Source organism: Lissotriton helveticus, chromosome 7, assembly GCF_964261635.1.
Source record: "Lissotriton helveticus chromosome 7, aLisHel1.1, whole genome shotgun sequence".
Taxonomy (NCBI): domain Eukaryota; kingdom Metazoa; phylum Chordata; class Amphibia; order Caudata; family Salamandridae; genus Lissotriton; species Lissotriton helveticus.
The window spans coordinates 1,928,800,791-1,928,815,042 of record NC_136068.1 but is presented as its reverse complement, the minus strand read 5'-3'; the positions used below and the strand labels follow the sequence as shown (position 1 = coordinate 1,928,815,042).

Here is a 14,252-nt window from a genome sequence, read left to right as displayed (position 1 = left end):
ACAAACTAGGGGAACGAGAGACTTCAAATAGGCGGGCGTGTGACAGAATTCAGAGAGCGGGGACTTGTCGACAGGCACTGGACGTCGAGCAGGGGCATCAGGTCGACCCTTCCTTTTCATGCTGTCGAAAACAGTGCCTCGTCCTGCAGCTCTTTTCTGTCGTGGTCTCGCCTTGGCAAATGTCGCAGGTGTTCCTCAGTCTGCAGTCAGGCCTCGTGCTCCCACATCCGGTCCTTCTCTCCTCCAACAGCAGTACCCTTAAACAAGTTTGAAAAGACAGTCTTTAGAAAATTTGCAAATGAAGATAATCAAAAAGTCTATTTCTCTCCCAGCTCCAGGCAAAGAATGAAAATGCTCGTTCTCACAACTGACATATGAAATGACCGGTGACGGGCCTGTTGGATTTACTTATGACTTTCCTTCATAATTAGTTCACGACAGTTCATCTGATGGTGACCCACCTTCGTGAGACGAACCTGGCGAAGATATGCTGTTCTCTAGAGTTTTACATTTACAAAGGGTACTGTGAGTCATCAACATGGTATTACACAGGTATTTTGCTGAGAGACGAACATGACTAAAACATCTCCTTTCTATAGATGCATCCTGCTTTTAAACTACTACGGGGTTCATTTCGGTTATTTCTTTACCTTGGGCTAATCTGTTAACCTTGTAAAACATCATTCTGGATCCTACGTAACCTTTTACAGCCCGATTACTTAATCAGGAAGGACAGGGGTTTTATGGGAAACAACCAGGGACATATACAGGGGAGGTAACGGGGGTGATCATTTTTTTCGGCTTGGGTATTGCGACAATTCGGGGAGGGGAGGGTCGCGTATTCTGCGGTCCTTGTTTTATACTATAGGAGCCGTTGACATGTAGTTCCCTTATTTCGGGTCAGATTAGGGAACCTCTGTCGTCTTACCTGTCCTTTCCCTTACGGCCCCACCTGGGTTCATTGACTTCTAGCGGAAAAGGAGAGGTAACGACGCGGTCTCAGGGTGATTGTATTAAAGACAAGTTTTTGTGCAAATACTGACGGTATTTGAAGCCAATTAGGTGGGGTGCTAGGGGTGGCAGTCTGCCAATTTCGGGGCTAACCACTCGGAAGAGTGGGAGTGCAGAAATAGAGAGAGAGAGAGAGAGAGAGAGAGAGAGAGAGAGAGAGAGAGAGAGAGTGCAACGGCAGGCTAAATAGTACACGTGCAACAGAGAGGGTGGCAGTGTATTCAAGAAAGGCTATTTAGTGCATTACACAGTAAAGGGCATTCGCGGGTCTGCGTTAGGATCTTGTAATCATGCAGTTTGAGCATTAGACAGGGTAGAGGGGACGTGCCTTGCGAAGAAGGAAAGAAGAAAGGAGGTACCATTTTGTCGCACTTCTCGCATTCTCGGTCCTTCGACCAGTTGGGTCGACGCCTCAGTCACACACACACATTCCCTCATAGTTTCGCATCATACGTTACATGGGTTCATTCGTCCGGTCTGGTTTAAGGGTGATCACTTTGTATCTAGGTTGTGCTAATTTTTCGGGTTTGTTCGGTACGTGAGTAGTCTGCAGGCATGCTTAGACGCCACCTTGCGGCGCTAGTCCGTTTCGTGCATTAGACATGGCAAGGTTTCGGATCTTTGCCATACCTCGGCTGTAATCTCTGATGTAACCTGCAGAGGGAGGAAAAAAAGGGGGGGGGTGGGAGACAGCATTCGCGCACATTCAAATACATGGATTCATAAGTCCTTTACTTACCTCTTACTCGTCTTTCCTCCTCGGGGCAGGGTCCCTGGGGATATGGTTTCTGGAGTCGAGGGGGGGGGGTAGTGTGTTCATATAAGTCGTGTGCGGGGAAACGTAAAAAGGAAACCAGAGGTGCCTAGTGCGAGGTATCCAGTCAAAAGGATGTATCTCACTATCGGGGTCCTTAAACCTCTTTCAACGCTGTGGCGTTCTAAGGTTCTTCGGTTCTTGGGCCCCTGATACTTTGGAACGTGGTACTTTATAATATTTACATTATTTTATTTCTCCCTCCTTTTACATTCCCTCATTTACACCGTTCGTTTTACCCATCCTTGGAAGTCAAGGTCTTCCTCTTACGCGAGAGTTCATGGGTCAGTCGCGTACTTTGAAGGCGGAGTGTCGTGTTGTTGATCCGATCCGTCCTCCAGGGCTGGGTAACCATCTTCCTTTAACCTTAAAGAGAGAGCAGAGTAGGGTGCACAGAAAAGAACTTTCCCACCCATCCCATATTGTTTTAAAATAAAGCATGCAATACCCGTCCATAGTTTCAAAGACTTTATTTCGCAAAATCATTTCAGCATATGGATTATGAGGGTGCGGTCGTATTTGGCCGGTCGTGGCAATGGCTAAAGTGCGTACAGTGGGGGGTGTCGTTTGCAACAATAAAAACATCGGAAAGTTTTACTCATTCATTTGCAAGAAACTAAAACGTCTATTAATTGGCTGGGGGTTCGAGGGCATTTTAATTTCATAATTTAGAAGCATAATCATAATAGTTGTAATCAGATTTCCTATATGCATACCGTACGTGTGCGTCGTAAATGAGGTTTACATCAGTTATAAAAATATAATACATTGTACATTTGTAATCAACATTTGTAACGGGGATCTTTTCATACTGTTCGTCGAGTGAGCTCTCTTTGTCTTTTCTAGCCAAGTGTACAAAGGATCGTATAAAATCTCAGAACATCAAGTTTATATTAGTGCGAAGGAACACCACGAGGTGTTCGTAAGTTCCGATTGATACCAGCGCCATTTTGGGCGGGGCCGGCTCAGTCCGGAAGCAGCATCAGGGGGAAATGTTTCCATTACTGGCAGTTTGGACCAGAGTCCTTTTCGGCAGTTCTAGAATTCACGCTAACAGAAGGTGTGGCAATGTCATGTTTGTTTCGTTGGCGATCAAGGCAGCCGTCCCTTACCGGAAACCTGCAAAGGCCGAAGGTTCCGCCGGGGACCTTTGTATGATCTTCAAGGCTGCGGAGATGCTGTCGGAGATGGGGGCTCGTGCTCCATGGGACAAATGTTCGAGTTATATGGCTGGCCAAAGTTACTCTAGTGGCCGGGGCCCGCCTTCCAGCGGATCCAGACGCCATTTTGAGGCCCTACAGGGGCCACTCTCGTCGAGTTTGCAAGAATGGAAGAGATCCTTCGGAGTGAAAGGAAGAGGTCCCTGTTTTGTGTAAGCGGGACGTTCAGCTGGGGTGCAGCTGTGATGCCCCCACCTGGGGGGGCGAGGGAGACTCGTTCACATCGTCTCCTTCTCCCGGTGCACTCCATGCCGCTCCTTTTCATCGCCCCGCATGAAGGCCTCTCCACATCCGGTGTTCCCCAAGTGCCACCATTGTACGTTCGGTGCTGCGCAAATACTGGGGTGCCACCATTGTACGTTCGGTGCTGCGCAAGTACTGGGGTGCCACCATGGTGTGTCCGGTGCTGTGGAAGTATGGGCACCATCGCCTGACTGGGGATGTTCGGCGTCGGGCTGGGGGCTGGGAAACCTCCTACCGGTGGAGGTGGGAGAGGCTCGTCCGCGTCGCCTCTCCCTCCCAGCCCAACTTGGACAAATTGTTGTGGAGGTACGTGCAGGACATCCCGCCGTCCAGGACTGCTGCGGCTGTGACGGAAGAGAAAAGGAAGAGGTGCCTCGTTCTCCTCTTGACATGTGGCGGGACTACCTTAGTCTTTCCAGGCCCGTTGCGGCCGGCCAAGGAGACATGTGGCGGGGCTACCTGCAAATGCCCAGGCTGCGGGCTCCTGCCTCTCCTCCGGCTCCCCCATACGTTAAGATTTCCTGACCAAGAGTTGGCGGCCGGGCTCGCCTTATATGGGTTGCCGTTGGTTGGGCGTAGCCGTAACCCTGCCCTACTTTGGAAGGTTCCAGAATGGGGGGGGGGCGAATGTTCTGTTTGACTTTCATTTTCTACAGTTTATCGTTATTATTCCTTGTTTGTTGTGTTAAATTAAAAGTTCAAGTTCATTAATGGTCTACGGATTTTGTTTTACCATTTCTTTCTTTCCAGGTTGCTTTTATGCTAAGTTTCTGCTAACAGAGGTCGAGTAACACGGAAACACGTGTAGAGGGATGACGCAGATTTGTACATTACATACACACAAACTCAGACGGGGGACAGTACAAGTACGACATACAAAGACCCAAGTCAAATATAAAAACAGTTATTGGTCATAATTATCTCTTTCCGTCTGTGAATTTTAAACGAGGCTGGGTTCCCGTCTTGACATTGCCCGACCTAGGAGAACTTGAGCATGCCGCTGAGATTTTCCTGGCGAAACCTGTGCCATCGGGCATAATCAAACGTGGTAGTTCTGTCTGGTCTGTCTATGTAAGTCGGGTTCTTCTTTGTCTCGCGCCTTTTCTCGTACTGTCGGTCTGTCTCCTGTCGGCCCTTTGCCTTTACTCACGCTCAGTAGAGTCGGGCATTGGGCTTTCCAGTGTCCGACATACCTACAAAAAGCGCATTGGTCTGACCCTAAGTCTGGTCGTCCTTTGCATAGTGTCGGGGGATAAGTTGTGGGTAGCGGTGTCCTGGGGTTGTCCTGTCGGTATATTTCCCTACTTGGTTTATCCTCGTCTTTTCTCTGTCGTTTCGTAGCCTCTCTGCGCCACATACCGAGACTGTCGAGCATGATTGGCGTCGTCTTATTATTTCGAAGGGCTATTTCTAACGTTTCTATTTTATCAAGGTCAAAGGATCCTGCCAGTGGCCACTGTTTGTCTTGGCTATCTTCGGTATACCTGTGCCATAATTTATTATAAGCTATGGTGACTAACCCATAGTTTATGAACATGTCCTTATTAGGGGTGCCTTCTAGTGGAGCTATATGGTCCACCTCTAACACCCGGTCCGGGCTAAACAGGCTATTTATCAGTGGGGAGAAGACAGACATGACGGCTCGTAACGAGGGACTAAAAAGTCAGCACTGCCTATCTTATCACTAGGTGCAAAGACTAGACAGAATATTTCTATTCTACGTTGTTTGCAGGTAGTGAATACCTCATGGATCAAAAAAAAAATATAAAACCAAACGACCAATAAATAACAATGGGGAGAATGAGTAGGTCCGCAAAGATCTGCGTTACCTACCCTTTTCACTATCTGCAAAAAGGGTGGTCTCTTCCCTGTTTGCAGACAGGGAATCTCCAGGAAACAATAGTTTTGTGAACAACAGTTCAGTTTCAAGCAATTATTGAGTGGGGGAGAAAAAGAACAAGCACGGCTGCTACCCTACCTGTCCTCCACTGCTTGCAAAGGGAGAGAGAGCCTGTTGTTTCTCCGTTTGCAGACGGTGAATCTCCAAATAAAAATAAACAGAGCAATACTAGTATTTTGAACAATCAAGCAATCAAACAAATTTTTTTTTTTCGCAACTTGTCGTGGCAACACGACCTTACCCGGACCATGTGGACAGTTTCTTGTCTTCCGAATCCAGCGCCCGATCGTCCTCTTTTTCTCGTATTCCTCACGGCACTCCTGATGGTTCCCAGTCAGGACCGTAGATCACTCGAGAGAGGTCTGTTCGGAACTAGTGAAGTTCGGATGATCGGCTGCCAGACGAGGGTCTATTGGGCAAGAGCTCTCCCGATCGTTGCAGTCGTTCACTCTGTCGTCGGGACCTCTCCCACTGGATCCACGAGTCGCTGATGGGCCCCACGCTTGGGACGCCAATTGTAAAAAGTTCAATCGGGTCGGGGACAATCGATATTTGCCCGGCGGTATTGCCTCTGTGACCCTCTAGTTATTAAATCAAATGAAGAGGCAGGCGCTGGAGACTGGAAAGCAGGAAACAAGGTTTTCTTTATTCTCTCCGGAGGAGAACACAACGAAACGGACAGAAGGTATCGTTCTGAGGTGCTCTAACTGTATTTCTGAGGCCTGGCCTCTTATACCCACATTTATGACTTTATTGCAGATTACACATACATGTTAAAGCTTTGATGTACGGAAAAGACATTCTCGGAACTCCCCTTTGGGCCCGTTCCCATACACATTTACAGTTGAAGTCCCCACCCTAGTCACAACAGGTGATGAGCATCGCGCAGCTGGATAATCCGCCGATTCACGGAATGTGGGGGGTTTGATCGGGTCTCATGGGGTGGGGGGCTTTGATCAACCCGGGGATTCTTTGATGGGGGAAGCTTTCTATTGTACGGGGAGGGGCAAGGATGGTATCGGCAGAGCTGGGTGTCGGCTTGGGAACGGGGAGGACAAAACGGGCACACGGGGAAAAAGGGGGTTTGCATCTAAGGGCCGGAGATCATGAAAGGAAAGCAGGGAGGTGTCGCGCTGGGAACAGGATGAGGGCCTGGGGCAGAGCAGCGCCGAAGAGGGGTTTATGACTCAAGGCAGGTGCAAGCAGGGGGTGGTCAGCGTGCAGGCTTAGCGAAGGCAAAGGGCTATGTCAGGGGCCAGCGGCATGCAAAAGGGTTTGTTCTGATCGGGGCATCTTAAAATGGCGGGCGCGCACGACAAAAGTGTGGCATCGGGGGAAGAGGCAAGATGGCGCAGATAATGTTCACCAAACCGTACTAATTTTCCACAACCTGAAAGACTTCCACTGGCTCCCCGTCAACAAGAGAATAACGTTCCGTCTCCTCACCCACGCACACAAAGCCCTCTACGACCTAGGACCCGAATGCCTCAACACGCGCCTGTCCTTTTACACCCCCACCTGCCAACTACGATCGTCCAATCAAGCCCTCGCCGCAATCCCGCGCATCCATAGATCCACCATGGGGGGAAGATCCTTCTCCTACTTAGCGACCAAAACCTGGAATTCTCTCCCCACCCACCTCCGCCTTACAGAGAAACACCTCTCCTTCAGAAAGCAACTAAAAACTTGGATATTCGATAAGTAAAGTACCCCCCTCCCTCAAGCGCCTTGAGACCCCCTGGGTGAGTAGTGCGCTATACAAATGTCTGAACTTGAACTTGACTCCTTGGTAGTCTCCAATGCAAGAAAACGGGCTAATTCCCAAACTTCTGGCGATGCACCACCTTCAGATAAGGAATCTAAACTGCTGGACGCGTCAGGCAAATGTGTTGCTTCCCAAGCCACTAATCATTGGAGGATAGCCAATGCACAAGCTCTACTCGCCAGATCTGACTGGGCTCACTACGATGAGCTAGAAAACCTTAATCAACACTTACCTGACCAATACAAGATGTGGTGAAGTACGTCTTCCGCACAGCCTTGGGTACCACAGACTATTTTGGGAGGCAATCAGATTTTTCTGGCATCTCTTAAAGATGAGTTAAACCAGATTGTATAGGCATCGCTAATGGACATGCTATGGGTCTTGCCTCCTCGTCGAAAAGGCAAATCTCACTCTGGAATGCTTTAAAGATAGAAGGACTATAGCACGTTAATTTTGTGTGTTTTGTTATTAGCCAAGCAAGACAAAGGTTATTTTTCAGGCCTTTCTGTGTTTCCTGGACAAACCAACCGTCCTTGTTTAAATCACCTAATGTGATGACATGTATTAACGGTTTGATACAAATGTTCCCTCCCAAATCATTTGTGATGCCCAAGTGAGACTTTACCTTGGTCTTGGCATTTCTCTTGTGTATGCCTTTCGAACCTATCCATAGTCGCTTGCTGCATCTCCTGGCTCTGAAGACTGGTTTTTTTATTTCAATTACATAAACTCATGTGAGGTAACTGCAGGCACTTTCAGTGCAGCCGACTTACACAACGTTCTCTCCAGCCGAATTAGCACTGAGGACTCGGGCAGCCATCCGGCAGCCATCTTACTGAAAGTAGTGACTCCCTCTATGTTGAGCAGTGGATCACCCTACCTGTGTTTGTTGCTTCAGGAGGAGGTACTCCATCAGCTGGACGACAAACAAGATTTATGTTTTTACATTGATCATACCAAGAACAATTGTATAGACGATCAGCTTGTTATGGGGTTTTCTGGAGCAAAAAAAGGAAGGCGCTGCGGAAGCTTTGCCGAGGTTTATAGTCCTCTGTATCAAGATCGAATATACACTGGCCAGGTAGCAAATCCCCAGAAGATCTAAGAGACATTCTACCAGGGTCAAGCCTGCTACCACTATGTTTGCGTTAGGGATACCTGTTATTTATTTGTGCCAAGCAACAAACTGTCCGTTGATGCATATGTTCACTACGCGCTGCCACATTGAGAGCGCTATGCTTCAGAAAAGACTCCTCGCCCATTTGACTTTTTGGTTTGTGTCCACTCCATAGACTCTCCACCTTTGGGAGGTACTGCTTTAGTATCTATTTGAAGGAACAAGTTACTTACCTTCTCTAATGATTTTTCTGGTGGGTACTGTATCTAACCACAGATTCCTCACTACCCTCCTGCCTTCCCGTTGTGTAGAGTGGCCTCTTTACCATCTAAAAAGGTCCCAAGTTAGTGGTCAGCACACTGCAACCAACAGTTATTTACACTCTATCTAAGGGCACGTAAAGGGAGAAGAGGCGAAAGTGACATCAGTGCGCAGGGGTGGTTCTTATGTGTGGCTCTGCTCGGTCACTTCCGGGGTGGTATGGACTCTGTCTGGAGACATAGGAGGTTGACTACTGGCACACAGGAGCGCTGCCACAAAATACTTGGACCCGGTGTGGCACCTGTGGGATATTCTAATGTGAGATATTTGTGGTTCGACAACAAGAAAGGAAGCTACCAAAGGTAAGTCATTTGTTCTTCGCGATGACAGATCAAAGAAGAGACATTAGTCCACCTTATCAAGTAGGTAGTGATGCTGCAGTGGATTGTTTCACTTGTTATCTCTTAGTTCAATTTGGAGCAAAGCTATGCTAAATACAAAATCGTTGTCCATTTTATTATCTGTTTTAACCTGATTATTACTATTTAGAATAATAGAAGGGAAAAGACCCAGATTAATGTGAGAAAGTGTGGCAAAAAATGTTCTCTCTAATTTACAGGTGACCATGGTAATTCCTTAGGAAAGAACAGAGAAGAAAATCACCCTTTAACGAATCCGCAAGAGGAAGACCCAAGGGTGAGAAGTGATTATCTGAGACCAGGTCAGGAAGAATTTCTGGATGTTAATTCCTCCGAAAACACAATGACCAATGTTTGCTTTCTTTGATTTGGTTGTGTAATCTGAAAGAAACAGGTTAGTGTTAGATTCCTTACCTTAGAATATCCCCAGGTGTCAGACTGGATCCGGAAAGTTTTGCGTAGCAGTACCCCTGCGTGTCGGTAGACGTCGTCTGCGGCTCCGCGTCCGTCGTCGGCGTCGTGATCGACGGGATGATGTAGTCAGAGCACTTAGAAGCTCGAGTCGATCCTCGACTCGCTGTGCCGGTAGGGAAGCCCGGGTTCAAACTCTGCGACGATTGTCACCGCTTGTTGTCGGTGACCGACCCCCACCGTCGGTGCCTTTACTGTCTCTGGGCCCGCCACGATGACAAGTTGTGCCCCGACTGCCGGGCCTTGACCTTGAAGGCTAGGCGGGAGCAGTCCTGTAAGCTTCCGAGCTCCGGCAGTCGGCCCGCGCCGCTCGAGGTCCTGGTCCAGGAGGCGGTCTAGGGACCGGTCGCGGGGTCGCAGTCATCGCCGCTCGACGAGTTAACACCACTCGTCGGGCTCCAAGTCTTCAGGTAAATCGAGGCACTCCAAAAAGAAGCCGAAACATCATCGCTCTTCCGACTCGCCCCGACGCTCATGCGGCCGGGGTTTGGGCGACATGGCCAGGGGTTCGGGCGCCGCCGCCCACGCAGCTCCGCCAGAGCCGCAAGCGCCGCGTCCAACTCCAAACCCTCCGGTCCCTGGGCTTCAAGCAACGCCGGAAGAGATTAGTGCTTTCCTCACGGCCATGAGGTTGCGCTTCCCTCCGTCAGAACCCGCCGAGACGCCTTCGTGCCCCGCGGGTCCGTCTGGAAGCAGGCCGACGGCTCCGTCGGGTGCTTCGGGGTCCCGTCGACGACTCCGTTCCCAACGCCGCAGGGCTCCTCAGGAACCAGGCCTAGGTCCGTGACGACGCCAGTCGACCTTATGACACCTCCGCTGGAGCCGTCACCAAAGGTGTCGCCCCCGATGTCGTCCCCTGTTCCAGCCCCGGTCCGGATCCGGTGTCGGATCGGCGCCGCCCGGCGCCTTCTTCGATGCCGATCGGCGAGCCCTTCACCGACGACCCGGCTCCATAATTTTTTCCTGACTATCATGAGATGGATGACGAGGAGAACTGGGAGGGGACAGTGTAGCCTGTGGATATAGGCTGCATTATCTGTCTTTAAATTCTCTCTTAAGTGTCTGTGCAGTTCTGCATTTTTTGACAACTTAAGAGATTATTTTTGATTGCTCCGGGGTCCACGCACATGGGCGGGACTATTCACTAGATTATGACTATACACAGAGATCCCCTACTACAGAACTGGAGCTGACCCAATCGCGGTCCGTGAGCTACCACTGCAACTGTCTCGCAGTGCCCTCCGAGATCAGGACGTGGTCGAACAGGTTGCCCTGATGCTGTGTCCACTGAAACTTCAGGTCCCTCTGCAGAGCCCGCATCCGCCACCTGGCGTGATGCACCAGAAGGATGCAGGAGGCCATCAGCCCCAGGAGCCGCAGCGTCAACCTGACTGAGACCCGGGATAAAGGCTGAAAGATCGGAATCAGAGCCTGTATATCCCGAACCCGCTGTTCGGGGGGATAAACCCGAAACTGCGCTGAGTCCAGAACCGCTCTGATGAAAAGGAGCTTCTGAGAGGGGCACAGGTGTGAGTTTCCCCCTAGCGCTTGGGAGCGCTTTATTTTGCCACTAGCGATTGGGAATGCTTTATTTTGTCACTAGCGCTTGGGAGCGCTGTAATTATACCCCCTAGGGCTTGGGAGCGCTTTCTGTTCGCGGCGGGTGCCCACCCGGCATTTCCCCGCTAGATTGCTGCATCACGGGAACCCACCCCGTGCTCCTGCGCTGCCGAGTGAATTGCACGGTAGGCCACGAGCACTTTCAGTGTACTGTGCTCCCCTTCGACCTTACCAGCGCCCCACGGGTGTTCGCGAAAGTGTTGGCGGTGGTCGCAGCTCATCTGTGCAGACTTGGGGTTTCAGTCTTCCCCTATCTCCACAATTGGTTGCTGAAGGCGGGCTCGCCCCTGACAGTTGTCTCCCACCTCCAGACTACGGCCGACCTCCTGCACTCGCTGGGGTTCTCCATCAACGTGCCCAAGTCACACCTGTGCCCCTCTCAGAAGCTCCTTTTCATCAGAGCGGTTCTGGACTCAGCGCAGTTTCGGGTTTATCCCCCCGAACAGCGGGTTCGGGATATACAGGCTCTGATTCCGATCTTTCAGCCTTTATCCCGGGTCTCAGTCAGGTTGACGCTGCGGCTCCTGGGGCTGATGGCCTCCTGCATCCTTCTGGTGCATCACGCCAGGTGGCGGATGCGGGCTCTGCAGAGGGACCTGAAGTTTCAGTGGACACAGCATCAGGGCAACCTGTTCGACCACGTCCTGATCTCGGAGGGCACTGCGAGACAGTTGCAGTGGTAGCTCACGGACCGCGATTGGGTCAGCTCCAGTTCTGTAGTAGGGGATCTCTGTGTATAGTCATAATCTAGTGAATAGTCCCGCCCATGTGCGTGGACCCCGGAGCAATCAAAAATAATCTCTTAAGTTGTCAAAAAATGCAGAACTGCACAGACACTTAAGAGAGAATTTAAAGACAGATAATGCAGCCTATATCCACAGGCTACACTGTCCAGTACTTCAACTAGAAATTCCACCAAAAATCCACAAACAGCACAGCCTGTCCAGATTTCTCCACATAGAAAAACTTGCCTTTACCAGCAAAACCCTCTTTAGAGAGGAAGGAGTGGACAGACAAGCCCCATAGGCTGCCATTATGTGGCTCAGAACAGGATACTGTGCCTTTAAGTGAACTTTCCAGAACTCTCTCAGTATCCCATAATGCACTGCAGGTCCCTTTTACTTTCAGTTCTTTTTTCCGGCTCCTGCAAGCAGGACCCTGGAGCATTGAGCTCTCCCTTTTCAAGGGTTTATTGGTGATTTTTCACTTTTTCAAGTCTTTGAGTGCTTTCATTGAAGTACTTTGGTGTTTTCTTCCTTGTGTGTGTCTTGGTCACTCTTTTATTTGTCAAGATGCCTGCTTTGTTTGACAAATGCCCAGAGTGTCGAGGAAGAAGGCCAAGTTGGACCCACATGAGGTGTGCATCGTCTGCCTTCCCTCATCTCATGTCCCAGAGGAGTGTGGCATCTGCCAATCATTGTCCACCAGGACCCTGAGAGAGAGGATGAAGATCAGGCTCCAAGGCCTGGAAGAGAGAAGACTGCAGACACAAGGTGGGGGTCTGGGCATGCTTCATCTGCCCATGCTGAGGCCTCTGGGGGGCTCCCCAGAGGCAGGAAGGCCAGCAAACGTCCTATTTCTCCATCAACGTCGATAGCATCGACGACGGCGTCGAGAGGGATGACAGCAGTCTGCTCCCCGTCTCCCCAGGGCTCTGGGTTGATGCGGCGTCGACGTCGAGGGGACTGACGAGGCCGCCGTCATCGACGTTGTTGTCGAGTCATCGACGTCGAAGGAGTCGGCGAAGAGGAAGAGGTCGGCGTTGAGGGGATCCTCGACGTCGAGGAGGACGTCGAAGACTCGCAGGCGTTCGACGTCGAGCAGACGTTCGATGTCCAGATGGCGTTTGCCGTCGAGACGCCGTTCTTCGACGCTAAAGAAGCGCAGAAGGCGTTCTGGCGCCAGGAGTCCCTCTGCTCCGCTGGGGCGCCTCGGCGACCTTCCCCAATAGGGGACACGGCCTCTACATCGCCTCCGCCTAAGAAGAAGAGGGAGTCACAGGGCAATGTGTACTCCGAGGTATATACACCTTCCAAGCCAAGATCGGCTACCCCTCCTCCATTGCCCAAGGAACCTCCGCCAAGGAATCCCACTCCGCCACCGCTTCCACCTCTGGTTCCCCCTCATGGTCATCCTCTGCTACCTCCTCAAGTACTGCCTCCGGTTCCTCCAAGGTCGGTTTCGCTGCCACGGTACCCGACGCCTCCTAAGGGGACTCTTCAGCCGAGGGTCCCGGTCAGGCCGCAGTCTCCTGCTCCTGTGAGACCTGCGGAGTGTCCGAAGCCGAGGAGATCGCGCTCTCGTTCCGGACAGAGGGAGAGATCACAGAGTCGTCGCCGGTCGTCGACAAGATCAAGGCGACGCCACAGGAGGCGCAGAACGAGATCCCACACGGGCTCTTCTGTGGATAAGTGTGGCTCACTGGTTAGAGGAGGCAGACCCTGAAGCAGAGGTCAGACCCGGGACCAGGGTTCAATTCCCGACGCGGCAGGGTCTTGAGCCCAAATATCCACGGACTCGATAATTCTCGCTTCGGTGCCTACTCGAATCACAGGTTCACACTCTGCAGCTCTGGGCATTAGCCTGCTTAATCTCCACTACGGCTCCCCCTGCGGCGGGATGCCTGGCTTTCACCTTGGGGGAGCCAGGATAGGTTCCCAAGGCAAGCGCCGAGATGCCTACGGGTAATCGAGCGCTATATAAGAACGCATAATAATAATAATAATCTTCTGGGACCAGGGACTACTCGCCGACGTTGTCGGAATCCCCGGGGACGAGGGTGTCACCAGTGGACGACATAGTCTCATTCCAGGATGTTCTGCTGAGGGGTGAGGCTAAGTTGGGCATCACGGTGACGGTGCCCACTCCCACGACGTCCGTGATTTTTGAGACGCTACATAAAAAGCACCTGTCTCGGCCGTTGCTACCCCTAGTACCAGGATTGATAGAGCCCGCTCAGGAGTTGTTTCTCACTCCGGCAGTGACGAAGGCGGCTCCCTCCAGGCTCCTCAAGAAGTACCGGGCTCCGGATTCTGACCCGGCCTTTCTCAGAATGGATCCGCCACCGGACTCGGTCATAGTGACAGCTGCTAGGAAGCAGCATGCCACCACCCCGTCGTCCACTGTACCTCCTGATAAGGAGAGCCGCTGGTTAGACTCGGCTGGCAGGAAGGTCTGTGGGACGGCGTCTACTGCAATGAAGGCTGCAAGTGCCGCGGCTTTGCTAGGGCGATACGATTGAGCCCTGTGGGAATCCCTCCAGCAATTCGCTAAACTCCTTCCTCGAGAGAAGAAAGAGGTCTTTCAAGAGATTCTCAATGAGGGTATATTGGTTTCGAACCAAGTCATCAGCGCGGCTGCTAATGTGTCCCTTCTGGCGGCGCATGGATATTGTCATGGTGTCAACCAACG

General features: G+C 51.2%; 1 protein-coding gene across 7 annotated transcripts in view; it reads left to right on the top strand.

The window, feature by feature from the left end:
• Window positions 1–14,252, top strand: part of LOC144770911 (uncharacterized) — a 234,749-nt gene that overhangs the window by 139,458 nt on the left and 81,039 nt on the right. For 6 of the 7 annotated variants that reach the window (XM_078655713.1, XM_078655716.1, XM_078655715.1 and 3 more), the window contains one exon: window positions 8,951–9,052. The exons of the other annotated variant lie outside the window; for it this stretch is intronic. In XM_078655713.1, the coding sequence (XP_078511839.1) occupies window positions 8,951–9,052 (102 nt within the window). The remainder of the gene's footprint in view (window positions 1–8,950; window positions 9,053–14,252) is intronic. 7 annotated transcript variants of the gene reach the window in all.